Genomic DNA, 27298 nt, shown 5'->3' with positions numbered 1-27298 from the left:
AAGTATCTTTACTTCTAGTATTGTGTTTATGAATTACACAGTTCATCCCAAATTCACTCATAACTTTAACTACAAATATAATTAGGGATTAAATTTGTTAGTACATAAATGTGAGAATTTTGATGGTCCCAATGAGGCTTCTGCAAGATGTTTGCTTATCAGCCTTACATAACTAAGAAAACAATATGCAGTCCCTAGTAATTTAGTGTAGGAAAATACTGGAGTGATTGAGAATATTGTGTGTCATTAGTGTTCCACTTTGTAAGCAATTAGAAAGATAAATATGTATTGCATACATATGTCAGTATCAATTTTGTTAACAAAAGTATGATGATTTTCTGTCACATTTTATCATCTTCTTGCCACTGACAACACTGCCTGCAAAAGCTGAATGCAAGTAATGTGATGGTGGCTTGAATATGAGGTCTCCAAAGTGAAATGTATGAATAATAAATCTGGACCCTGCTGGTTACCTGTTATAAAGGTATAATGTTATATCAAAATGCTGTTTAGTAAACTGAAACTTGCTCATTTTTTACAAATTAAATACACATGTACACATTCTTTTCTAATACATTAATGGTACTCATTCTCATATTAAAAAAAAAAAAAAGTAGCTAATTATATGACCACTAGTGCCAAGAACCATGCACCAAATGCTCAAAACACGTTATCACCTACATACACTTATTCTTTCTGCTATTCTGTCCAGTATTCAATCCACTCATCATGCAGCCTTGTTCTATCATTCCCATAAACGTATCACTTTTCTAGGCATGCAAGCAACCACTGCTCAGCACTATGGCCCCTGTTAGACTCTACTACCCAAAGATTAGAGTAGGACAAATATATCACAGTAAGGCAAGGAAAACTTGCATTGCTGTGCCGACTTCTTTTCCAAAGTTGACAAAAGGTGTGGAAAGCAACAAAAACAAGAATAGGTAAAAACTTGCACGTAATAAAGTTAGAATCACATAACCGGTTCCACAAACTAATGTACTTCGCTATTGTTCCACCTTAGTATGGTTGTAGACAACTCATTAATATTAAAACGAACCCTTAAACATATATGTATGTACATATTTTTCTGAACTCATTTTACTCTCGTGATTCATTGTCCCTGATTTTTCATATAACTATTAGACGTAAACATATAATAAGATTAACTACTGAATGACACAGCTGGACGTGAGGCATCAATCACTAAATGATTCTGTTGCACAAAATCCATATTATCAGTCACCTTACATCTTTGGTTCAAATCTATGAAATGGAAGAAAGTGGTACATAAATTGCCAAAAAGAAAGCATGTAACATGGAGTTTTTTTTTTTTCTTTTTTCTTCCACTTGCATTCATACACATGAACACTTCCATTTGAGGCTGTGCTGAACTCCATTTGTGGTCCATCATGGTAAGGTCGGTGCAACTGAAGGACCCCTTCTTGTGGTCACTATTGACAGTGGTTGTGGCAAGATCTCAGACATGCGCCAAATCATGGAATTGTGCCTGGTGGCCCCGTCTGTAGCAGTAGTGGCGGGGACAAGTTGAGCTGCCCCTTGCATGCAGAGTGCTGATATTTGAGCATGTAGTTGCAGTTATCTCCTCACATGAGAGTCAAAACAATTCATAATGATGGGTATGTGGCAATTCCTGTGTTTTAACTGACAGTTTGGGCACAAATCCTAAGTTCACTCTGGGGCTGGAGTGTGTGTCCCTATTCACCTTATATCTCCACACATCCAAAATCTTTTTGTCTATCAATGCTGGTTGATGCAGGCCAAAAAGAAGTATGTGTGGAATTTTTCTATGTATGTAAGGATGTGTCAGTGTCACCCCGTCTTCTGCCAGTTCACTTGCTTCCTTTGTGTAGTGTTTGTTGATGTTTCTGACAAGCTCTTTTCCGTTAAGAGCTTTTGGTTTCCCCCAACTCCAACTGTGTTGTACTCTTCTCTTACTGCAGACTTCTTGAGGTGTGGTATCAGATGCTGTTTTGCAAATTATAGTAAATGCACAGTTATTTTTATTTTTTTATGGTGGTGCTTTGATTAAGCCCTGCTTCCTGGAATATACTTTCTTACACTGCGTTAGTAGAGTGGCTAATTTATTCTTCATTGTGCTACATGTACCTTCAATTCTTCAATTTTTGGGTGATTTTGTTTTCTTTCATTATGTGTTGTTCTTTTTTTGGGCTGCTCCTGTTTCAAGCTTCAGTATTTTAAGTAATCCATTTGTGTCTGCTTCCTGTAGCCTTCTTCTATTGTAGCACAGGATATCCTTCTAAATGCCTCAATATCTCTTGTAGTCTTCTTCTGTGTATACATAACTGTTTGCTCTCTCACCCTGCTGAATCTTTGACATTTTCTGCAGAATTAAACTCTACTTGACATCCTGTCAACCAGTCTTCTCTCCACACATAAGATAGGTACTACTAAAGCCTCCATGGTAGGTATTTGACCTTCTATTACCACATCCAAGAACACTTGGCATTTTACAGGTTTGCTTATAACTCCAATTGTCCCTACAAATTTGTATCCATTTAAGGGAAATGCTAACTTGCTTCTACTCTTCTCATGCAGATTTTTCAAAACAGAAGAAACATTACTTGAATCTAAAAGGGCTTGCTGTTCCATTTTTTAAATATATTTTAATGTTATTTTTGGTGACCTTTGCTCCTTCTTGTGCATCTTATTCTCTGATACCAATCCCACTTTCTCTTCTTGTATCTTGTCAGTACATATTACTAGTAATTGAGCTGACCCTGGTTTTCCAATTCCAGATCAGGTCTCTTCTACAATTCACTTAGTTTTTCAATTCTGGACATGGGCTCCTCCTTCCATTTGTTCTTTGTGCTTCTGGTAAGCATCTGCATCTCAGCTATATGTACCTCTGCCATTCCCAAAAGTACCATACCATGCCTCAACACCTCGTTCATAGCAGCTGCTTTCCTGTCGAATACCGAGCAAGGTGGCGCAGTGGTTAGCACACTGGACTCTCATTTGGGAGGATGGAAAGTTCAATCTCGCATTCAGCCATCCTGATTTAGGTTTTCCATGATTTCCCTAAATCTCTTTGAGCAAATGCTGGGATGGTTCCTTTGACAGAGCATGGTCGACTTCCTTCACCATGCCTCCCTAATCCGATGAGACCGATGACCTCACTGTTTGGTCTCCTCCCCCAGATCAACCTCCAACCTTCCTGCCAAGTCTGCTGGCCATGCCCAGATAAGTCATCACAACACTAATTATAGTCTTGCTGCTGATGTTGAATTCTGCTTCCTGCTGACTTCCATACTAATTGTTGTTCACTTGCTTCATGCTCCACTGGGTGCACATTTCCTATTCAATTTGATCAGTCTATTTAAAGAAAACAACTTCTGTGTTGTCTCCATAGATTCTATGACCATCCCTTCTAACCTGGATTACATGTCTCGCAGTAATCTTTTCAGTAAAGCAGGAGCTAAAACTGAGTGATTGAGAGACAGGTTCTTCCCCATTCCTCATCAATGAAACCCTTTAAATGTTGTTTTTTTCTTCTATACTTCGGACCACCTGTTAGACTCAGTTTTATTTTCACCTGTTTTTTCTCTGACCGATATTACTCTAAGAATGATTCCTCGAAGTCTGCATGTTTCCACTTTTGTTGCTATTTGCATATGTCATTCTATTGCGTACTCCATTATCTGCCTAGACAAAAAACTGATTTCCTGCTCTTCCATCCAACTTCCTATAAAATTAGCTAAAAATTCCTCATGGTGGATAAGGCCTTTTGGGTAGAATTAATCAATTCCACTGAGCCATGAATCATTAAAACCAACTGTGATAGTTCCACTGTGTACTCGATGCAGTCCTACCTTTGACTCCCTTTTGAGATACTCCTGTACCATTTCTTCAATTTTTATGTTTTTTGTGTGCTTTCTTTCCTCAAGTTTTCAACTTGTGCATACAACTCATCACACTTTTCACCTGTTTCTGTTACAGTATCCTCAGTTGTGGTTATACTGCAATGCAGTGCTTGCATCTCACATTCCACTCCCATGTTCTCTACTCTTGATGTTTCCACATTTGCTCTGATCTCCTCCCTAATAGCTGTGACTGTATTAGATTGCTCTCAGTATACTCTTTCCAATATTTGATTTTTTTTCTGATTGTTGATTCTGAACTCCTCATGTTTGGTTACATGTCATTTCATTAACAGTTTAAATTCTTCCTGAACATTTTATCATTGTATCTCCTTTTTCATTAATACATTGTACACCTTAAACGCACTTGATTCACTAGTATTAGTCTCCTACTTTTGTTGACCTACAAGCAATTCTGAACAAGGCATGCTATCATACATTACACTATCCTCCATTTTAGTTTCACTACTGTCTAAAAATCCTAAGTTAAACTCATCCTCTTGTATTACTCTGCCTCTCTCTTGTCCATTATTTAAATCTCCAAACAGCTCACCATTGTAGTAGCTGAACAATCACCACCTCAGCTTGAATATAAAAGTGAAATATGGTTTTAACTCCATTCACTCCTGATCATTAAACAGTTTTCCGTGCCCTGAGAAAAGATATGATAATTTTGAATAAATGCTATACAGTAGCAATGCTAGGTAAAGCAATATGTTGCTTCATGCGACACTTACTTTTTATCGTCTAGCAGTGCTGTTGTAATGTGGCAGTGAGTACTCTGCAATGTTGAAGGCTGCTCTCTTGTGTTCCTGTAATTTTTTTCAACTATAATCCAAGTATGGAATTCACCTTCCCAGAATTCATTCTGTTCTGGTCATGTGGTCTGCTATATTGCCCTCTACTTGACACTGGATATTATCCCCTCTATTGTCATCACATAACTCCAGTTCTTTCACAATCACTACTTTAATTCAAATAGTAATCTCAGTTTATCCTCTCCCATATGTTTTTTTATTGAATATTGTCCATTCATGGTACATTGGGAGTTTAATGGAATTTTGAGGGTGGTGCTGGTTTCCTGGAAAAGAATGAAGATCCAGGGGCCTTTCCCTTGAGAGTTAAGAGAAAAAATCTTAAACATTACTGTTATCAGTTGTTTTCATTCTTAAAAACATAAAAGAAATTTTAAAATGTGCTTTATTTTAGACAGAAAAGTTTTCAATTTCTTGAAGTATGAATCATTCACAACTTTTTTCTCAGCATCTTCGGTTATAAAATTGGTAACATGAAAACTACATGCTCTATAAGCCTCTTGTCAATAAATACCTGCTAAGAACATTAAAAGCTAATAAACTGAAATTAGAGTAAAATAATTTCAAAATAGTATTCTTTAATTTTTTAACAGTTACATTTGAGGTGGAAGTTCGGGTTGGTTACACCAAACAACACCCATTTAGCAGTAGTTCATTTATTCACCTAAACACATGCAAGGCTCACAATGAACTGAACATGGCGGAACAGGCCAGACGACGCTCAGAGTCCAAAGACGATGCTCAGAGTCCAAAGATGAATGCATATCGACGCTGGTGTCGACGTCATCGGCACCACATAACCCCCCCCCCCCCCCCTCACAGTACGGAGTACTCTTGAGAGGCTGAGGGGGGAGGGGGGATTCCTAAGGCATCGGCAAGGGTGGTCCGAGTGAGCCAGACCACGGTCAACGGTCAGCTCGACAGCGTTGTCGGGGAGCTGTGTGGGTAGATGTGATGGAAGGTTCGGCCACCGAACCTGGAAGTCGTTGAAGCGAGCTGGGTGTCATACTGGGCGTACTGGTCGTGCGGCGACAGGTAGGCCGGCGGTTTACGGGTGGAACGGAGCGACGACGACAATGTCTCCGGCAGGTGTGGCGAACACACGAAGCATGTCCAGGTCAATGTTGGGTAGGAGGGGAACACATTTCACCAGGTGGCAGGGAATGGTGGAGGTTGTGTCATGAGCACTGCATGAAGAGAAACACACGACGAACAGTGTATAATAGTGCAGTATTATTGAGATGTCGTGGATTATGTCCGGGGGGAGTGAGGGCACGTTCAAGAATGGGGGGGGGGGGGGGGGCATGAGAAACCTTGACAAGGCGAGGCAGGCGATGGTGGAGAGCTCGAAGGGACTGGTGAAGGGCCCAGCGGCGAGGGCGTGATCATAGGTAAGCTCGACTTGGGAAGCATGTGGTCACTCGACGGAGTGCGTGAGACCAGAGTAGAGGGCGAGGTTGGAGGAGAGCTCAACGATTGGAACTGGAAGTCACTCGACGGAGTGTGTGAGTTGGACATAGAGGGCGAGGTCAGAGGAGAGCTTGACGATTGGAGCTGGAAGTCACTCGATCAAGTGAGTAAGTCGAACATGGAGGGAGTGGTCGGAGTGTCGTGGGCCACGACAGTGAGTGGCGTGGTCGTGGTTCGAAGGGGGGTAGAAGAAGGCTCAACATGAGCAGGCTTAAGTCTGTTGAGAGAGACTGTAACAGCTGAATCTTTCATCTGGTGTTCATAGGTGTTGGCTGAGCGCTAGAGAACTTGGTATGGGCCAGTAAATGGAGGTTGGAGGGGAGCACAGACAGTGTCATCTCGGAGCCTGATGTACTTGCAATTGTCCAGAGATTTCGGGACGTGATCCTTAGGGTGGGAATAGCTGGCGGGTGGAGGTTGATGAAGTGGCGTCTTACACGGTCCACGAAGGAAGGTAAGTCAGACTGAGGGAGAGAAGAGGAAGGGCTCACAAGTTCGGCAGGGAGAACAATGTTCTGGCTGTATACAAACTCGGCTATTGTGCCTTTGAGGTTTTCTTATAGATCGCACGAATGCCAAGTAGCACAAGGGGAAGGGCCTCCGTCCATAGAGAGTCGTGGCATCAAAGAGCCGCCTTGAAAATGAGGTGCCAGCACTCGACTAGCCCGTTACTTTGCGGGTGATATGCTGTGGTATGGATGCGCCAGATGCCACAAATGTTACAAATCCCGTTGAACAGGGCCGACTCAAATTGTCCGCCCTGGTCAGTTGTGATGATAGCTGGACATCCGAAATGCGATACCCATTACTCGACGAAAGCTTGAGCAACAGTTTCTGCTGTAATATTGGGGAGGGAGACAGCCTCGACCCAGCGAGTTGTTCGGTAGATAGATGAGAGAACATAACGAAAGCCTTTAGAGGGGGAGAGAGGGCCGACAATGTCAATATGAATATGCTGGAAACGCCCAGGAGGGATCGAAAAGGTGCTTGGGGGGGGGGGGGGGGGGGTGAAGTGTGCTTGTGTACTTTGCAGCATTGGCACGCGACGCAGGAGCGTGCCCATTGCTGGCAGTCTTTGTTGATATTTCTCCACACAAAGCGCTCTGCTACGAGGCGGGTGGATGCACGAACACCAGGGTGGGCTAAATTATGGAATGCGTTGAAGACGGCTCAACGGAGCGTGGTTGGGATGAAGGGCGTAACATGCCCTACTGTCGTTGCACCAGATCTCACCAGAAATGCCAGGGAAGGTGGTGCGGACTAAGTGTAGTGAAGAAAACCTAACCACAAAGTTCACAGTTCTTGAAGAATAGATAGGTATGCATGGAGCAGACACTGTACTTGTTTTTAAACACAAATTATTTGTTTAACACTCATTCCACAGTTAAGTTGAAGTGTTGCTGTTGGTCTAACCAACACAGGTTTCTCGTCTGAAACTCGGCCATGGACTGACTAACTCATGACAAAAAAATCGGGCCCTTATATATTATCACAGTTACAAGTGCTGAAACTACTCATTGTTTAAAGTTAAATTTACAGAAATTACAATTAAAACTCATTAAATTAACTGAATACATAAAAAACTGGTTCTTTTTAACAGTTTCTTCTTCTACAAGGGTTAGGTTGAATTATTTGTTTAAATCATGAAATTAACAAATATAGTTATGCAAGCAATACTTTTGACAAAACTGTTAATTACTTTGGAATTAATGAAGGGCTGGTTTTGTTAATAGAATAGAGCCAAATAAATGCTTTAGCAATACTAGCATTTCGTCTTCCAAATGTTTACAATTAGAACAGAAGTTATATTTATACATCAAAAATAGAATTTAAGATATGAAACAATTACTGATTTCGCCCTATGATGAAAGATACTAACTAGGAATAGTTGAAATAAATTAGAAAATCAATTGCATACCTAAAACTAAGCACAAAATTAGATCTGGTGTTATATTCTCTGAAACTGAGGGTCAACTTTTCTCTTTCATGAAAATGCAGATTATATTCACGTATGTTAATGGTAATTAGTTAAAAGAGAAAAAATGACTTTTAAGGAGGCAGATGTCAAAGCAAGAGGGGAAGTAAAAATATTCCAGTTTGCTTTGGCACAAATTGGTAAAAACATACATTATCAGTTAATGTGTAGCTCAATTCTTCAGTCATTCTTCCACTCACTGTAAAATCTGAACACGCAGAGTTTACACTTTCAGCTCAATTACAGTATAGTTTTTGTTACTTTTATATCCACAGCAATGAGCATTCATACAAGTCTTGCTAATCCACATATTGTTCACCTTCTAACAAACTCACACACAATTATACTTCATCTCAGTGGGGTCGTTATGTTTCCTACCACCGTATTTATACATTCTGTTAAACATCCCCTCCTCTACTAATAGGGTTGTGCACCTGCAACATTTCTTTAAAATTTACCACTAGGCAGAATAATTAAAATAGGTTAGCCAGCATACCATTCATACCTGAGCACATTTGCAGAGTAGTTTAAAATGCATTATTTCACACTAAACGTGAAATGTTATTCTCGTGTCTTACACAGGCCACAAGTACTAAGATTAAACATATCCTGATACAACTCATACCAGTGAATTCACGTATTAACTCTCATGTTGGAAGGATCACTTTCACAACTCACTGCATTTCTGTCATATCCCACAATCGTTACTGATACCACTCCATGTTAACCCTTCATTTAGGTATAGTGTTTTGAGGCACAGGAGTTGCTATTTATACATATTAGTGTGTAGGTTTGATTAACTTGCAGTATACTGCAGTTCAGATTTTTATACATAATAGTTCACGTTTCCCTTCTCAGTCCATTTTCTTAAATCTAAACTTAAAATTAATATTTATGTCTGTACAGTTTTATCAGTGTCTATTCCCTTCCCTCGATTGTTGTATTTGTCATTTGAATGCTATGTCTTATAACCTGTCGGTTTCAGTGTGAAAACTTTTTAATATCCTTGTGCGGATGTAGTCCTTGCTCCTTTCCTGAATTGGGTGTCCCAAAAGATAACATTTGGTTTCTGGTATGTCAGTTATAAGTTATGGCCCTGAATATAACAGTTGTCACGTGTGGTTCAATTAGTTCTGTTTGTCTGACTTGGGGTGTGTGCTTAGAAGTGCTCCTTCTTCGACCTGAAATATGAATGTACGTCCTAATCTCTTGTCATACATTTACTTCCTCTTTTCTACCCTTTCACTAAGAGTTATCAATGCTTCCCTAACCTTTTATTCCAATGATACCTCATCGTGAGGCATTTGTGTTATTGATTTGACCCACTCATCATTTCAGTTTTCTGGAAACCAGTGGAAGTGTGGAGAAGGTTCTTGACAAATTGTTGAAATGAAGCTAAATACTCTATTCATTTAGTCTGTTTGTGAGGAGCTTATGTTCTAAGAAACCTATTGAATTTTTTAAACACTCTTTCTACTGAACTTGCCTCTGTGTGAAAACATGAAACCAAAATACACCTTATTTGTCATTCTTTCAAAACATTTTTCCATTTACTGTTTTTAAATTTGTGGTGTTATAAAATTGTCGCAATGAGCCAGCAGCATCCAGGAATACCAGTTCTAATGGCTTGTTAGGAATGACTGGATGTAGTTCCATCAGACAAGATTGATTTGAGTGTTTTTACCTTTTCACACATGACACATGTTCTTAAAACTTGTTGTACTCGGCATCAGGCATTTGGAAAATAACAGTATGATACAAACATGCAACTTGCACACACGTCTGCAGTCTCAGACAATTGAAACCACACTGCGGGCAGCAGCATCAGTACACGATGGGAGTGGCAACTGGGTGAGAGTAAGAAGGAGGCTGGGGTGGGGAGGGGGGAGGGATAGTACGATGGGAGTGGCGGAAGACTGAAGTGCTGCAGTTTAGATGGAGGGCAGGACAGAAGGTGTGGAAGGGAGGGGGGGGGGGGGGGGAAGAAGTAGGGGAAAGGAGAGAAATAAAAAGAAATTAAAAGACTGGGTGAAGCGGTGAAATGACAGCTGTGTAGTGCAGTATGACACAATTTTGACACTGCCTTTAACACTCCATAGTGTCCCCAAGCGTGATGGTTATCCTTAATAAAATCATTAATACAGGCATCAGGTAAACACATGTACCACCAGGATGACTCCAATGTGCAGCGATGGAACTGTAGTCCTTCGTGTATATTATATTGCTTACCCAATTCCATAGCGTCATTTCCTTGGTGTTTTTGCTTTACACTCTTCAAGCATGTGCCTTCCTCTTGCAACTGTTTCATATTTTGACACATTTTCATGTATTAAGATCAGCAAGTGCTGTCGTGCATAAGCAGAATACAAAAAACAGTGATTTGTTCTGCTAACTCAATGAATTTATTTAGATCTTTTGATGGTCATGAAAGGGCATCTGCAGTGGCACTTTGTTCTCCCTTTACACACAAAATTTTGAGACTGAACTCCTGTAGAAAGAGATGTTAACCTCCCCCTTCCTAATCGGCCTTCTGGATGGCGATATAATTGACCGTGATCCCATATGGATAATGAAATTTTACAATGAGTAAGGCTATCGCTACCAGAGGAAAATAATACCAGTTAGTAGGAGGAAAGTGTACAACAGACACTTTTGAAGGAAGAATCTATTCTAAACCTAATCTAAACACTGATGATAATTTTCAAATGGGTGAAAATTTAGAGCAATCCTTCACGAAGCACACAAAGGGGAAAAGGGTACCACAAAATATTTTTAATACAAAAAATATTGATAATACAAAAAATTACTGATTAGCTAAAAAAAGGGATAATTGACCACTCACCAGCCAACTAAGGCAATGAATCCCCAGAATCTTAAGAAACATAATGCCAAAGAAATTTAAACAAATAATCACTGGCATGGTGCGGCGGCGCGGTTCCTTCCGTCCCTTTACGACGAACCTGCATCTACCTGTGAACATTGTCTCAGCAGATCATCAGTAAGGAAGCCGAGCAAAACCTACTGTACTTTGACGTGAACCAGGCTGCAATTAAAGTCACTAATCTACGTTTCGGGAGAAAGTTTTCACATGAAATGAAAGGTTGGAAATTTTGTCCTTAATTAATATATTCTGAAACTTAGGTGAACAAGTATCACTGCCAAGCCCATGCTAGTCTTAACACAGTCACTCACAATCAGTTTCACTCACCTTAGCAAGTTTATGGTGTTGCATTTCCTGAAAACGTAATAGCTACAAAAATACAGATTGTTTTTGATTGAGAATGCTCGACAAATATTAAGCCCGTCGGTACCTAATGCAGTCACAGTTTTTAGCCACCGACCTGCTCAATACACCACGCAGAATTTGTCTTTTCTCATCACAAAATTCACTTAAAAATTCTGAAATTTCTACGTACCCATTGGAATAATTATGCCGTCACTTTACAACACTTTTTATGCATGAAACACTGCTAGAACCGGCAACTTATCATTTCCATCGGAACTACTACTACCGAACTGTTTCATGGCTAGGCTCCGACTCCTCTCTAGAATACTCTAAGCCTTCTCTACCAGCAGAGAAAGGCACGCGAATTATATTGCTTTACCATTGGTCAGTTTACTCAACAGCCAATAGCAAAAATACATTCTCCCACATCAGTCTGCGCTTTTCATCAATAACCAATCACAAAATAGTAAACCTAACGACTGCACTTTTTACTGACGTAATTATCTAATATGCTGAATTTTTGTTTATGCATAAAGTTATTTACTATTGTTATTTATGCCTGAATTAACTTTCCCTTTACCATAAACTTACTTTACAAATCTATTCTACAAAAATCCCCTTTGTCCACAACCATACTTCTACGAAATTTTGCCACACTAAATCCCACTACATAACTCGTTAAACAATTACCTTCATATTAACCTTAAACCACATTCACGCGTCATTCATACTGCTAAAACACATTTATAACATTACATACACAAAAGACATAACAACACTTTATGATAATACTAGAACAGTTTATGAAAAACATTCTATTACTTTACTGCACTCTAGTGGGCACAATCGAAACTAAATCACAGTCCCCTATCCAATACTGTCCTCTATTGGCTATACATAAACTACATGCGCGTCCAATCTCGCGTCACCATCTGTCACTATCCAGCTCTGAGATACATCTCCCACTTAACCGCCTCCAAGGCAGGATCGGTATATGGCACTACGCCTCAATGGCAACAGAAGGTTGTCACTCTTATCCACAACACAACAGTTCACGAGAAAATAAATGAATCAGAAATCACTGAGTTTGCAGTTGCTCATTCTGAAATACTAAATTTAGAAAGAAAAGTTAAATTAAGTTTCTGGCTAAATAAATCTAACTAAACCTCAGCACAATGTAATGCAAAATTTGGAAAAAGACAAGCAATTTACTTTTAATTATTGAAAGACTGAATTGAATTTACTTTAAGTAAATGAGCAGATTATTTTACTTTTAATATAACAACGACAAAATACACACCAAGCCAGCAGAAGTGACTCACTAAATTAAATACAGAATAAATGAAATTGTGCACTCTTAATTTGTGGTGTAACTTTAGTTATTAGTTTAGCCAGTGAAATTTACATTACTTTACGTGAATGAAGTTAAACTCAAAAGTGCTAATTAGTTAAGTCTTTGTTATGCTATGCAAGAATTAACAGTTACTGAGGCAGAAAATTTAGACTGAAACTGGTCATTAGCAAACAAACAAAACTAGCTGTAAATAGTTAATCAACTGTCATATTTTTATGACACTCGATGGCTGCGTGGAAAGCAAAGGGACCCTGCTTGTTAATAATGTCTGAGGGCAATGACAACCAAGTTTCAACTATTCTTCTCTTCTTCTTCAGTAGCACTACAGCCCTCGGTGAGCCTTGGCTTCTTCAAACAATCTTCCTCCACACTTCTCGGTTATTTGCTGCTCTTTTCCACCCCCAGACTCCCATACTGGTGATACCCATTATTACCTCGTCGATCCATCTTCTTCTAGGTCTCCCTTTTTGCCTAACTGAAAGGATCACACCTTTCATCATTTTCTTTGGAATTCTATCATCTGCCATTCTCTCCAAGTGTCCTAGCCATTGTATTTGCTGTGATTTCACAAATTTTACTATGTCCCTGCCTTGTATTAACTCTTGCAATTAGGCAGTGTAGCGTATTCTACAGCCTTCTTCCTCCCTTATTGGCCGGTAGATTTTGCCTAGTATTTTCCGCTCAATGGTTCTTAGTGCATTTTTATCGTGTTCTGTCAACGTCCATACCTCTGACCCGTTTGTGATAACTGAGTGGACTAGGTAATTACATATTAGCAGTTTAGTTTTTCTTGTAATGAGGCTATTTTTGAAAAGTTGCATATTTGCAAAGTAATCTCTGTTTCCTGCTTGTATTCTTTCTCTTATAGCCTTTACAATACTGTTATCATTTGTTATTAGGGCTCGCAAATAGTTAAAAGAGGACACTCCTTTGAAGCATTTCACATTGATATTTAGGTTTTTGGGGGTTCCTTGCTTCACACCTTTATTAAAGTCAAAGCTTTCACTTGTTCTGATAAGGGTCTTTACTTTTGCTCTTGTCTCTGTCATTGCCATTCTGATTAGTCTTATTAGTTTAGCACCTATACCAACTTCTTTCAGTACTCTGTACAGTTCTTGCCAATTTATGCTGTCAAAGGCTTGTTTGAAGTCGATGAATAGAAATGCAGATTTATATCATATTCATTAAACTTTTCCATCATTTGTCTTATCACAAATATTTGATCAGTTGTTCCTGTGTCTGGTTGAAAGCCACACTGATATTCCCCTAGTATGCTTTCTGCACACTTCTGTATCCTTTAGTTTAATATACTTGTGAATATCTTATAAGCTGTGCTTAGAAGTGTTATACCTCTACAGTTTTCACATGCTGTTCTGTCCCCTTTCTCATAAATGGGGATTATTATTCCAATTTTCCTATTATCTGGCATAGTTTCTGTTTCCCATGTATCTGATATTAATGTGTGCAGTTCCTTTATTACAGCCTCACCACCAGTTTTTATTAATTCAGCAATTATGCTGTCTTCCCCAGGGGTTCGATTGTTTTTTGACTTGTGCGCAGCATGGGAGACCTCTTGTAGTGTTGGCTTTCTTGCCTCACTGTCTACTTCCAGCTCCACTCTTTCCTCCTGTGCAGCTGTCTCTTCATCTTCTAGGTTGGCGCTTAGTGTATCTTTGAAATACTCTGCCCATCTTCCCATTATCTGTTCTTCCTCAATTATCATTTTCCCATCTTCACTGGAACAGGCCATTGTTTTTGGTTGGAATCTATTCTTCATTTTGCCTGTGGCATGATAGAACTTGCTTATTTAACTCTGTTCCTTTAATTCTTCTAGTTCTTGAAATTTCTTCTTATTCCACTCTCTTTTCTTTCTCTTGCACAGTCTGTTAGCTCTTCTCCTTAATTCTCTATATTGTTTCCAGTTTCTCTCTGTAGCACTTTTGTTCTTGTCCTGTTCTTTTCCTCTATTGCTGACCTGCAATTTTCATCAAACCATTCCTGGGTTCTTCTATTCCTTCTTATGCCTATTATTTCCTCTGCAGCATCCTTAATGGCTTTTTCAATCCTGTTCCTCCTTTCATCTACTCCTACTGCGGTCTCTTCATTGCTCAACTTTCTGCTTACTGTTACTTGGCCATTGCTTTTTCTTGTGTACATTAATGATCTCTCATCAGTTACACTGCCAGAAGCAGAGTTCGTTTTGTTTGCAGATGACACAAGTATTGCAATAAATAGTATGTCGAGTGTAGTTCTAGAAAGATCTGCTAATGATATTTTCATAAATGGTGTAAAGCCAACTCATTGACATTAAACTTTGAAAAGACTCACTACATGCAATTGAGAACCTGTAAGAGGTTTCCACCCAGCATATGCATAAAGTATGAAGAAGAGCAGATAGAAGAGGTTGACAGTCTTAAATTCCTGAGATTACAACTTGATAATAAATTCAATTGGGAGGAGCACACCACAGAACTGCAAAAACGCCTTAACAAATCTGTATGTGCAATTCGAGTGTTAGCAGACATAGGCAACATAAAAATGAAAAAGCTTGCATACTTTGCCTACTTTCATTCCATAATGACATATGGTATAATATTTTGGGGTAACTCTTCAAGTCAAACAAAAGTTTTCAGAGTTCAAAAGCGTGTAATACGTATTATATGTGGAGTAAATTCATGGACGTCATGTAGAAACCTCTTCAAAGAACTGGGTATACTAACCACTGCCTCTCAGTATATTTACTCCTTAATGAAATTTGTCCTAAATAATATATCTCTTTTTCCAACAAACAGCTCAGTTCATACATACAATACCAGGAACAAAAATGATCTGCACAAAGACTTAAAAGCACTTACTTTAGTTCAAAAAGGGGTCCACTACTCAGGAACACTCATCTTCAATAATTTGCCAGCAAACACAAAAAATTTAGTTACAAATAAAGATCAATTTAAAAGGAGCCTGAAAGACTTACTAGTGGCCAACTCCTACTCCATAGACGAATTTTATAATAGAAACAAATGATGTATTGTATATATTCATACTATTAGTATTGTTATTTCAGCTTAAAAAAAAAAAAAAGGTTGACATGTTCCACATCCACGAGGATCTCCTCAGCATGGATCTATGGTGGAATGAAAAACTAATCTAATCTGGTAATTTTTTACCTCATCACGGATGTTCTGTTTGTCTGTATTCCATTTCACCACCTTTCCTATTCTGTTGCCATTTGTTAGTGACAGTTTCTCTCTCAAGACTGATTTTACCACAAAGTGGTCTGAATCACAGTTTGTTCCTCTGCAGCTCCATACATCCATCCGTAACTGACATTGAGTGGCATGCAATCACTAAAATATGGTCAATCTGATTGACTACTCCATTGGCTGCAGACTTCGAAGTACCCAGATGGATCCTTTTGTGTGGAAAGTGGGTACTTTTAATAATAATATTATTCCTTGCTGCGAATTGGCATAGTAAGTCTCCGTTCTCATTGTTTTCTTCATGTAGTGAACATTTTCCTGACACGCCATATGGATGTTCATTCCTCCCTATTTTTGCAATAAAATCTTCTATTACTAGCATCGGGTCATATTTAGGTACTGCGCAGCATACTTTTTCCAAGTCTTCGTAGAACTGTTCTTTAATTATATCCCCTTTTTCCTCTGTTGATGCATGTGCATTAACTATTGATATATTCCTAAATTTCCCTCTTAGTCCGAGTCTGCGCAACCTTTTATTTATTATGGGTTCAAATTCTGGAAGGCTTTTCCTAACTTCCCTAGTTGTTATAAATCCTGTTCCAAGTTGGCCTCTTCTTTTTTCTGGTCCACAATATACCAATGAGTACTCAGGTTTATCTAACTGCCCATTTCCTTGCCATCTTATTTCCTGTAGCCCTATGATATCATATTTGAATTTTAAAATTTCATTAGCTGTTTCTTTTAATTTTCCACCTGAAGCATTGTCCTCACATTCCATGATGCTACTGTCAGATCAATTATCCGTTTCCTTTTGTGGGGTCGTGGTACATGCTTTCCATCCAGTTTCCGAGGCTTCTGTTGAATTTTAGTAATATTCTTTTGTTTACAGTATGCAGTTATTAGTCCCATGCCCAACCCCCAACCTGGAGGACCTCCCCTCCCCGGGAACACCGCCTTATAGTAGGCACCTTCAGTGCTGGGCGGGAGGATTTGTATGCTTCGTTGAAGTCGAGAGCTATGCCAGTGGTAGCATAGCTACTGGCAGGGTCACCCAAGCCGGATTGATCTTGACAGAGGAGCCAGACAAAGTGTGTCCCACAACATAGGGCAGGGAGGGCTCTAGAGGTGTAGTGAAGCAAGCTTCCCTATAGGAGTAAACCTCATACAAATCATGGTCCTCCAGTTTTAACTATTGCCAGTTAATATTCACGTTAGTCATACAGTATGAAAGAAATCTCACTGGATAATGCCACTACAAGGCAATAATTTTTCACTAAGTCTTACAATGTTATAGCTGTGTGTATTGTGAAGAATGTAGCCAACGACAATGCTGATCTGCCCTTTATTGCTGGCTGAGAACCTTGAGTCATCTCCAGAGCCAAGGATAATTATGGGACAGACGATAGTTAGAATTGCAGCTTGTTTTGCAAAGCTGGTCGCAGGTGATGCTCCAAAAACGACCAGCTTCGGAAAGAGGCAGCGACACTCTCTGCGCAACCCACCCATCATTTTGCATGACAATGTGCGGGCGCATACAGCACAAGCTGTGGCTGCTCTGTTTGGTCGATGGGACTGGGAAGTACTGTACCATCCACCACACTCCCCAGACTTAAGTCCTTGTGACTTTGATTTGATTCCGAAGGTGAAGGAAGCACTTTGTAGCATTCATTTCAGAACTGTTCCAGTTTGTATTGGTTGTGAATAAATAGTTGCCATTATTTAAGTTCCAACCTGCGTAAATAATGGAAATTTACAATTTTCATGATGATTTAAATTACAATATAAAATTTTTATCTTCATCACGTAAGTAATTTCAAGTGAATACTTAATAGCGTGGAATAAATGGTAGTACACATTTTAACCAATGACATAAATAAATTTACATTTTATCACTATAATTTATGTTAGAATAAACAATTTTGTCTTCTTGACATTAGTAAAATTTTCTTTTCTCTATGTTTCCTCAAAAGGATGCCTTATTACTCTAGGAAGTCATTCATTTTGTAATAAGTTTGTTCTCCAAGGAATTGGTGTGGCCAGTAGTGAGAGGCCTTGACATTTGTCTAAACTGAAAATCATTTTCAAGGTTGCCAGTGGATGGATTCAAACCATCTCACCTCCCAAATCCAGAGATTGCAAGCTCAGTGGCTCAACACACAGAGCAACCCAAAGTCGATGGAAAATTTGGGAAAACTGGTTGCTGTACATTGCTTAAAATAAAATAAAACACATCACAATAAAAGACTGAATTCTGACACTGCATGTTTTTCCTTTAATTGTGCATGTTTACTCTTTTCATAGTGCATGAATGCATGCGGATTTAATGATTTCATTGTGCATGGAATTGTTGGCTTTAGTTATTACAGTACTACAAGAGCATAAATAAATTTTGGACGAGAGGCACAGGTAAGAACAGAAGACTCTGTCAGATTGGACGAATTCAAGCAGACCGCTGAAAAAATCTTTTAGAAACCAGTGAACTATAGCATGTCCTGTCATCACATACCCCATCCGCTCTCCACAAATCTCTCTATGTCTTTCAGTATCGGAACTGGTTTTCATAACTGAGTACTGCCAGGTGACCAGCTTGGGCAATATTTCGCCATTTTAGTAACTAATGATAGAATATTGAGCAAAATTTTTTAAAGAAATGCTACCATCGCTATTTGCATGATATTTTCATTGATCAATGCGAATTTTGGTTGACACAGCCAAATACAAGTGTATTTTTGCACACTGATTATAATTTAATGATATTTGTTTTAATATTTACCACTTCGCTGCCTCACGAAATACTGAAATATTGCAGCCCCAAAGTTCTACTAGCCTCCAAAAAACAACTCCAGAGCTAACATTAAACTGCTATAGATACATAATTAGTCTATTATAGCAGTGCATGCAAATTTTTTAATTACCATAATGCCAGCAGACTAATCAACATCAGTTTTCCTCTTCTTTCTAGTTACAAGCTTATCCACAGTTAGAAACTATCACAATGGCACAGAAACAATAAACTATAGCACCAACATTAAATTCAACAGCAAGTAGGAACTGAACTGATTAAAGAAACAGCAACTGAGCTCAAGCAAAGGCAACAATTGGTCTTGGGTAAAATAGGGATGGGTGAGAGCTGATAGAGCTATGTATGTATAGATAGTTTTAAATCTATCATTGGCCTTGCTGATTTGATAGTGCTTATCCATTTTTTGTCATATGATTGAAAATCAAAATATCTTTCAATTTCACTACACGACAACTTGGTTGTGTGTAATTTCATTTACGTTATTGATGGGGGTGTCTGGTTCCCCTGGACCCATCCTTGTGACAGACCATTCTCTGCTTATCCAGAGTTCTTTCCTTGCATGCATGTTCCACAGGCACAAAGATGTTTCATGTACCCTCTTTGCAGATCCAGCATTATCGGTATTACCTTTACTTCATCACAAACAGTCCAGCAGTGATCAGTATCCATTATCTTACAGAGAATTATTCTCATTATTTAGTAGGTTTCCTTCATTTTCACTGAGTGGTAATTAGGAATGGATGATAATTTGTTGCAATTATTCAATGTTACACACCACTCCTTGAACTGTCAATGAACAACCCCATTCCATAGCCTCAATGAGCCCTTTGATGTTGATGCAGTATACAAGCTGTTCACCTCAAAATATTAAGCCACACTCTTCTCATTTTATGAAAACACGATGGTTATATCTGGTGCTGCCATAATCCTCTCATTTAGTCAAAACGGGATTTTGAGGTTGAGGTTGATGGTATAGCCAACCAATGGATAATGTCAAATCTAACAAAAGGAATGCAGATGGTTGTACTTAGTAATTCAACCATTACAGTCCAGGGACATAATTCTCACTGGGGAGAAATAACGTATCGGGTTCCTGAAGGTTTATTCTTAGGTCCACTATTGTTCTTCATAAGTAAACTAACTTCCATGTAATATACAATGAGCAGAATTACTTCTTTTTGCAGACAACACTAGTATTGTAGGGAATCCGAGCATGCATATAGAAACAGAAGAGATGGTAAACAAAGTTGTTACAAAGTATCATTGACTATTTAGTGTATCGACCATGTTTGGACAAAAAGTACACTGGAGAGGATGTGAGTTGCAACATAGCCAGCCACAGGCAGGTAAGATTTTTATGCATTGTGAAGCAAAACATGGCCGACAGGTGTTGGAAAGCAGAGCCAGATGGGTGCAATATAGCAACAGCTGACACTAATACACTAGTGGAAGGACGGAACCCTTTCCTCACTTGCCACCAAGTAAGTGTTTAGCGTAAATGGCTTAAGCCCTGAACAACATAATCTGGAGTGTATAAGCACTCAGCCTTTCATGTACTACAATATTCTTGTCTCAGTTTCACAGCCTACATCACAGCCCTGTAACACATCGAGTTGCATCCTGGAATGCAGTACAGGGTCCGCTGTTTGACCATGGGAGGGGACAGCTTGCCCTGCCATGACTGCAACTGTTGCCTACTCACTGCAGGGAGGTCATGGGCTACCTTGCAATATTGTCAGCTATGCCGAAGTGCTGTCATCATGGTCGCACTGTCAGCAATCCCAGATATCTATTGTTTCGCATAAGAGGCAATTGGACACCTCCACCAAGCTGTTTCTGATGTACTACAAGGCCAGAATAAAGAAGTTAATTAAACAAATCTGCTGTCTTTAATGGCGAACATTTTAGGTTAGGCTTTAACGTTACTGTTGCTGAAATCAAATGAAACAACAAGTTTACTGTTACCAGTCACTGTATTTGTCTCCACAATACATTTCAAAAGTTTAAACCTACATCATCAGTGAATTTACATTTGTTAGTATGACATGTGTGTATGTTTTGTCATGATTGTTTTGGGTACTTGTGACACTGTCTAGTGGAGAAACAAAACACTATTTCAGAATATGTTGGTTTTTCTTTTTTCTGGGGGGGGGGGGGGGGGGGGGGGGACCTGACAGAAAAAATAAAATAATTGAAACAGAATATGTGTTATGACAGCGAAAGGAACCTGTCACCCCTGGAGGTACTTAAAAAAAAATCTGAAATAGTGTTTTTTGTTTCTCCATTAGACAGCACTACAAGTTCCTCCAAAAATTGTAACACAACACACGTGTCATACTAACAAATCTAAGTCCACCTGATGATGGAGGTTTAAACCTTTGAAACGCATTGTGGAGATAAATAAACAGTGATTGATAACGGTAAACTTGTTGTTTCCTTCGAAATCTACTATTGTCCTGACACCTCATTTCACTCTCCACAGGTGACACTCAAAGGGTCATCCAACAACTAGTTTTCAGCAAATGGTCTCACCTTTACTTTTAAAATGACACAAAACAGTCACTTCTGCACATCTGGGGATACTAAAACAATAATAATTGTAACACATGGTGAGGAAAAATGGTGGAAACTTTAGAATTCTGCTGTCCATTGATGAGAATTTAAACTGGAAAGGGCACATTGGAAGTCTTGGGGAGAGAGAAACCAGTAAGCTGACATTTTGCATATTTTCATTCAATAATGCCATGTGGAATAATGTTCAGGGGTAACTCATCCTTAAGAAAGAAAGTCATGCCGTAAGAATAATATGTGGAGCTCATCCACAATCATCTTGTACACATCTGCTTTAGGAGTTGGGTATTCTGACTACTGCTTCAAATTACATTTATTCTCTCATGAGGTTTCTTGTAAATAATCTGCTACCATTCGAAAGGAACAATGATGTATGTAATTACAATACCAGAAGGAAAAAATGGCATTCATTACTCCACATTAAGGTTGTCTTAGCACAAAGAAGGCTGCACAATGCTGCAACTAAAACTTTTGATCACTTATACAAAGTGACGTAAAATGTCTGCCAGAAAGCAAAATAAAATTTGAAACCAAACTGAAAAAGTTTTTCCTTGACAGCTCCCCCTATTCCGCACGAGAATTTCGATTATTGTAATGTGTAAAAGGTGGTGGGTAGGAATCATTAACTCACACCTGCATATCTTTTAAAGAAGAAGAAGAAGAAGAAGACGAGCCTTAAAAATGTTCAGCAAGTAAGCACACTTAGAAATTAATTTGCAATATGAATGTAAAATATCTCATTCTATATCTTTACGATTTATCGTGCAAAAATGATCCATGGAACATGGAACTCACTCACTTCCAGTTATTCTGAAGACGTTTTAGGCAATTCACCTTGACTGAATGACTGGTACAGAATGTCTTCATCAAGCAGTATGATGTCATAGTCAACACTGTCTAGAGCTGTGGGTATTATGATTCCTCAGTGAAATTGAATGCTGAAAATGTTTGCAAAATGAAGATAGAAACATCTTCATTGTGTGGTAGACATCTTATAACCAACCACAAGGAACTCAGTGGAATGTTTTATCTTTTTGTTAAAGCCTGTCATACCAAGCAAACAATGATCTTGCTATACTCCCCAACATTATAACTCCACAACTAAGGCTTTTCCCTTGTCCTTAAGTCCACTTACTGGGGTTATCAACATATGTTCATCACACTTTATGCGGTGCCACTTTTGTTCTAGACACCAAGTTTAATTCCAAAATACGCATAAAAGGTTTCAGATATAAAGTCTGCTACATATATCCTTTGTTTTGAAGTCGTGAAACAGTGACAAATGAAGTAAAATACGTATGAATCTTTTTTTACTTTCTACAAATGGCACAGATTTTTCTTTAATGGAGGAAAATATTAGGTTGAAATTTCTCAAACAAGAAATAAAAATTCGTAACATTTATTTTTTGTGAAACAATCTTGATATGGTGAGGCCTAATTATTGTTTCAACACACACTATTAATGTATAAAACAGTCTTGCTTTCCTTGTTGAGTAATTCTAAGTAAAATCTCAAACTTTTGCCAATCACCTACACTGTCTTCACCAGAAGCAACTGACTGAATGAAAATATTGACCATAACCATGAAAGTGTCAACCTGGCTGAATTCTCAAAGATATAAATTACACAGTATATCAATAACGAGGGGGTGAAAAATCTTATAAAACACAGCATATTAAAATCTTGTTTATCTAATTAACAAAATACCTTCTTACCTTTCCAAATCTCCAGTCTTACTGATCACATCTGACGCTGTGGTTTCTTGTGTAAAACTATTTATTTACAATAAAATAGATATGATATAATAAAACTTATCATTGCACTAGAAGCTAAAACTAACAATATGGATGTTCGTATCCATGCAAAGAATGTTTTTTCTTTTTTCTCCTCAGTGACAGCAGTACAACAAGATGAGTTAAAACTACACATTTACTTTAATATAAACAGTTCTAAATAATCTATGTTTTGTACACAGTGACTTAAAATGACTCAGTACAGAATAAAACGATGAAGCTGATGAAGCTCAGCAGTTACAATAATTGTACATGTAAATCGTCATTAAAAGACTTAAAAACCATTCACTTTCCCATGTAGGGAGCGCTTGCATTGTTTAGCTGGTGCAGGCCCATTGCTGATAGTAGAGTCTGTGGTGCATGGCCTCTTTTTTGCCGTAGATGTTTGGCTTGACATCCCATTGTGCCAAGGGCGAACCTACAAGAGTGAAAGTCATGTCAGACTATTACTGCTAAGCTTTATCTTTAGTTCTTAGCCAAGAGCCTGTATCAGTGTTTACATAATGTCATAATAAGCACAGAGAAAAAAAAAAAATCAACCACCACAGATGGCTGATGGAAACTCATTGCAAAAGAAATCAACATTTCTTTAGAAATGTGAAGGAAAGCACTCATGGGTTTCATTAAATTCATTCATTTAGCCATTGTGTTGCAAGATTCCATCAAGGAGAACCTTTACAGGTATGGAATGAGCCACAGTATACACTAACAAAAGGCAATCAGATCAAAGAAATAATCTTTACACTGTATTAACAATAAACCATCACTATTGCTTAGTGTTATATAAGCTTACAGCAGGTTAAATTATGCTATTATATTTGAAAGAAAAATGCTACTTTGGGAGAAGAAAAGAAAAACACTGCAACTTCATCAGTTATATCAAACAGCTACTGTTTGTCTTCTATTGTTAGCTTCATACCTACTTAATTACGAACACTTTTTTTTAATTCTGGTCCTATGCAAAATCGGTAAGTGGTTCTAAAGGTTCTACCAGTCACTCATTGACCAGTTTGGTGTGGCAGTAAAAGATAGCTTAAGGAAAGCCAAAATATTAAATTTCAGCATCTATGAAAATCATTCATGCAGGAGAATCCTATAAACAAACCATTGTTTGATCATAACACAGACTCCAGCATGGAGGACATAGTAATAGGCATCCCTGGCATATAGAAGCAACTGAAAGAGTAGAAAACAAATAAGTTGCCAGTTTCAGACGGACTCCCAATTTGGTTTTACAAGGAGTACTACACGGCATTGACCCCTTAATGAGCTTGTATTTATCGTGAATCTCTCCCCCTACCGCAAAGTCCCAAGCAACTTAAAAAAGCGCAGGTGCCTCCAGCATATATGAAGGGTACAGAATGTGCCCACAAAATTACATACCAACATTCTTAAACTGGTTTGTAGAAGAATTCTTTAACACATTCTCAGTTCAAATATAATACATTTCCTCGAGATGGAAAGCCGCGCGGTCTGAGGCACCTTGCCACAGGTCATATTGTTTCTTAGCTATACCCCGACATTCTTATATCATGTGACATGCTCATAATGTTCAGCACTGGTCTTGTAATGAGATACTACCAGGTTCTCTTTCTTTTCTATGGAAATTATCTTAGAATTATGCACACTTAAACAGAGCTGCCATTCATTACGCCAACTGGAAATATTTGCCAAATCTTTCTGCAATTCCTTACAGCTGTCCAATGACAATACCTTCCTATACACAACTTCAGCACCAGTGAACAAGATTAGAATGTGTTGATCCTGCTAGATAAATCTTTTATATATACTGAAAACATTAGAGGTACTATTAATATACCTAAAGCTGATGTCATATTTACAGAGATACACTGTATAATCATATCTTGGTTAGTAGTTCATCTATTGTTTGCAAGATGTATGTAAATAAACCAAGCTGGGTTTCACATGACTCTTTTTTTCTTAATCTCTGCTGGTTCCACTACAGTGCTTGTTTTCCTCCAAGAACATCATAATTTTTGAGCTTAAAATGTGCTCTAGGATCTTGGAACAGAAGGATGTTAGCGATAGTGGTCCATAATTCCAGGCATCAGAACTGACCTGTGCTCTTTACCAGTAATTTAGGATTTTTAGTTGTGCTAGGGATTCTCAATAAATACGAGCTAGGAAAGGAGTCGATTTTGTGGCATATTTGACATAAAATCTAGCTGAAATTATGTCTGGGCCTTGTCCCTTGACTGCTTGAAGTAGCATTAATTGTTTTTCCAATACTGCGCATTGTTAATATTTATATTATACTCATTTGTGTGTGCAGCAGTCAACCATTAATACAGTAGTATCTAAATGCTTGAATACATTTTTAAATGCAGAATTTAAATTTTCTGCTCTCTGTCTGCCTTTCATCAGAGCTCCATGATCTTACTTGGATCATTCCAGTGACCACAGAAGACTGAGTTGACCAGCTTCCTCAGAGAATTTCGAGAAAGCTCATAACCTACAGCATTGTCCCCACAACTGACTAAGGCCCCCTGGTTCTGAACCAAATGTACATTAGTTTTTTTTAGCTTAAATGACTGTCTTTTCAGTTCACATAATAATAGTGGCAGGAGACCCCGAAGTGTTAGTATAAGACCCAAAGGAATACAGATATGCCTATAGGTGAAAAGATGAAAATCCTAATGGTCAATTGCTGAAGCGTTCTTAACAAAACGATGGAGTCTGAAGTACTCCTAAAATGAAACAGAGCTCACTTAATAAATGTTAAAGAAAGTTGGGTAAAAACAAAACTGCCTGCAGTGAGGTTTTTAGGGCAAATCTAAGTGTACGAGGTGCGACAATCAAGTAATGAGACTGATGGGGGGGGGGGGGAGTGCTTACCATTTTATTCAAGTTTAGTGTTGTCTCCTTCAAAGTATTTCTCTTCTGATGGCACACACTTTTTCCAGTGCTTTTATGGTAACATTTCTGGAATTCATCTTCTGTAATATCCTCCAAGACCCTCGTCATGGCTTTTTGGACACCTTGATTTGTTTGAAAATGGTGTCCCTTGACCACCGTTTTGACTCTTGCAAATAGAAAAAAGTCACACGGAGCGATATCTGGTGAATAAGGTGGCTGTGGTAGTACTGAAATTTGTTTTGAGGTTAAAAATTGCTGTACTGACAGAGCAGTATGGGATGGCACATTATCGTGATGCAGCATCCAATTATCAGCAATGTTGGCACGGACACAAAGAACTCTATTACGAAGTTTTTCTAAAATTTCTTTGTAGTAATATTGGTTAAGTGTTTGTCCAGGAGGCACCCAATCTTTATGAACAATTTCCTTGGAATCAAAGAAGCACACAAGCATATGCATTTCACTTTTGACTTTGACATGCGAGCTTTTTTTTGGTCTGGGTGATCCCATTGTGAGCTTTGGCCTTTTGTCTCTGGACCGTACTGGCGGGGGGGATTTTGCTCTAACTGATCGGCTGCCACATTTTTCCATGTTTCTCGGTGTTGTGGTGTGAGATTTTTGGGGACCATTTTTGCACAAATCTTTCTCATACCAAGATCCTCAGTTATCATTAAACGAACCATTTCTTGATCGATGTTCAGTCCTCCTGCAATCATTTTCATGGATAATCTTCGATCAGAATGTACGAGTTCACGCACCCTGACCAAGTTGACATCCGTCCATGAGGTTGATGGTCATCCACTGTGGTCTCATCTTCAACATTCGTTCTGCCTTCACTAAACATTTTATGCCATTGAAAAACTTGAGCTCTTGACATAACCTCCTCTCCAAAAGCCTTCTGAAGCTTACCGTAAGTTGTCGTCGCGTTTTCACCCAATTTAACGCAAAACGAAATGGCATACCGTTGTGTAATATTATGCAGTTCCATTTCTGTGACAAGAGACACAAACATGTGTTAACTTATTACAGCACAACTCACGACTGAGGAGTTGCATCGATGTGTCACTTGGACTAGAAGCAGCTTATAGACCAAGGTCAAAGATATTGCGCCTACGCAAGCTTGCAGGGTTTCCACATCTTGCAAAGAAAATCAGTCTCATCACTTTATTGTCGTACCTCGTATATTAATAAGATAAGCTATTATTTGTTGCAGTAGAGAAGAAACTTATTTCTAGCAAGATATAACTACAAGCTGCAAGCGAAATTGTTGGGGCAAAACTCAGTACCATAGGTGCGCATAAACTTAGAATTTGGTCCT

At 38.6% G+C, this 27298-nt stretch overlaps 1 protein-coding gene across 1 annotated transcript in view; it reads right to left on the bottom strand.

Annotated features, from left to right (window-relative positions):
* Window positions 1-23221: 23221 nt before the first annotated feature.
* LOC126419338 (uncharacterized) overlaps window positions 23222-27298 on the bottom strand; it is a 111457-nt gene continuing 107380 nt past the window's right edge. Inside the window, exon 6 of the mRNA XM_050086525.1 lies at window positions 23222-23521. Within this exon, the coding sequence (XP_049942482.1) occupies window positions 23378-23521 (144 nt within the window). The 3' untranslated portion in view covers window positions 23222-23377. The remainder of the gene's footprint in view (window positions 23522-27298) is intronic.

Source organism: Schistocerca serialis, chromosome 1, assembly GCF_023864345.2.
Source record: "Schistocerca serialis cubense isolate TAMUIC-IGC-003099 chromosome 1, iqSchSeri2.2, whole genome shotgun sequence".
Classification (NCBI taxonomy): domain Eukaryota; kingdom Metazoa; phylum Arthropoda; class Insecta; order Orthoptera; family Acrididae; genus Schistocerca; species Schistocerca serialis.
The sequence above is the reverse complement of the archived record's forward strand: the minus strand, read 5'-3'. Positions and strand labels throughout refer to the sequence as shown.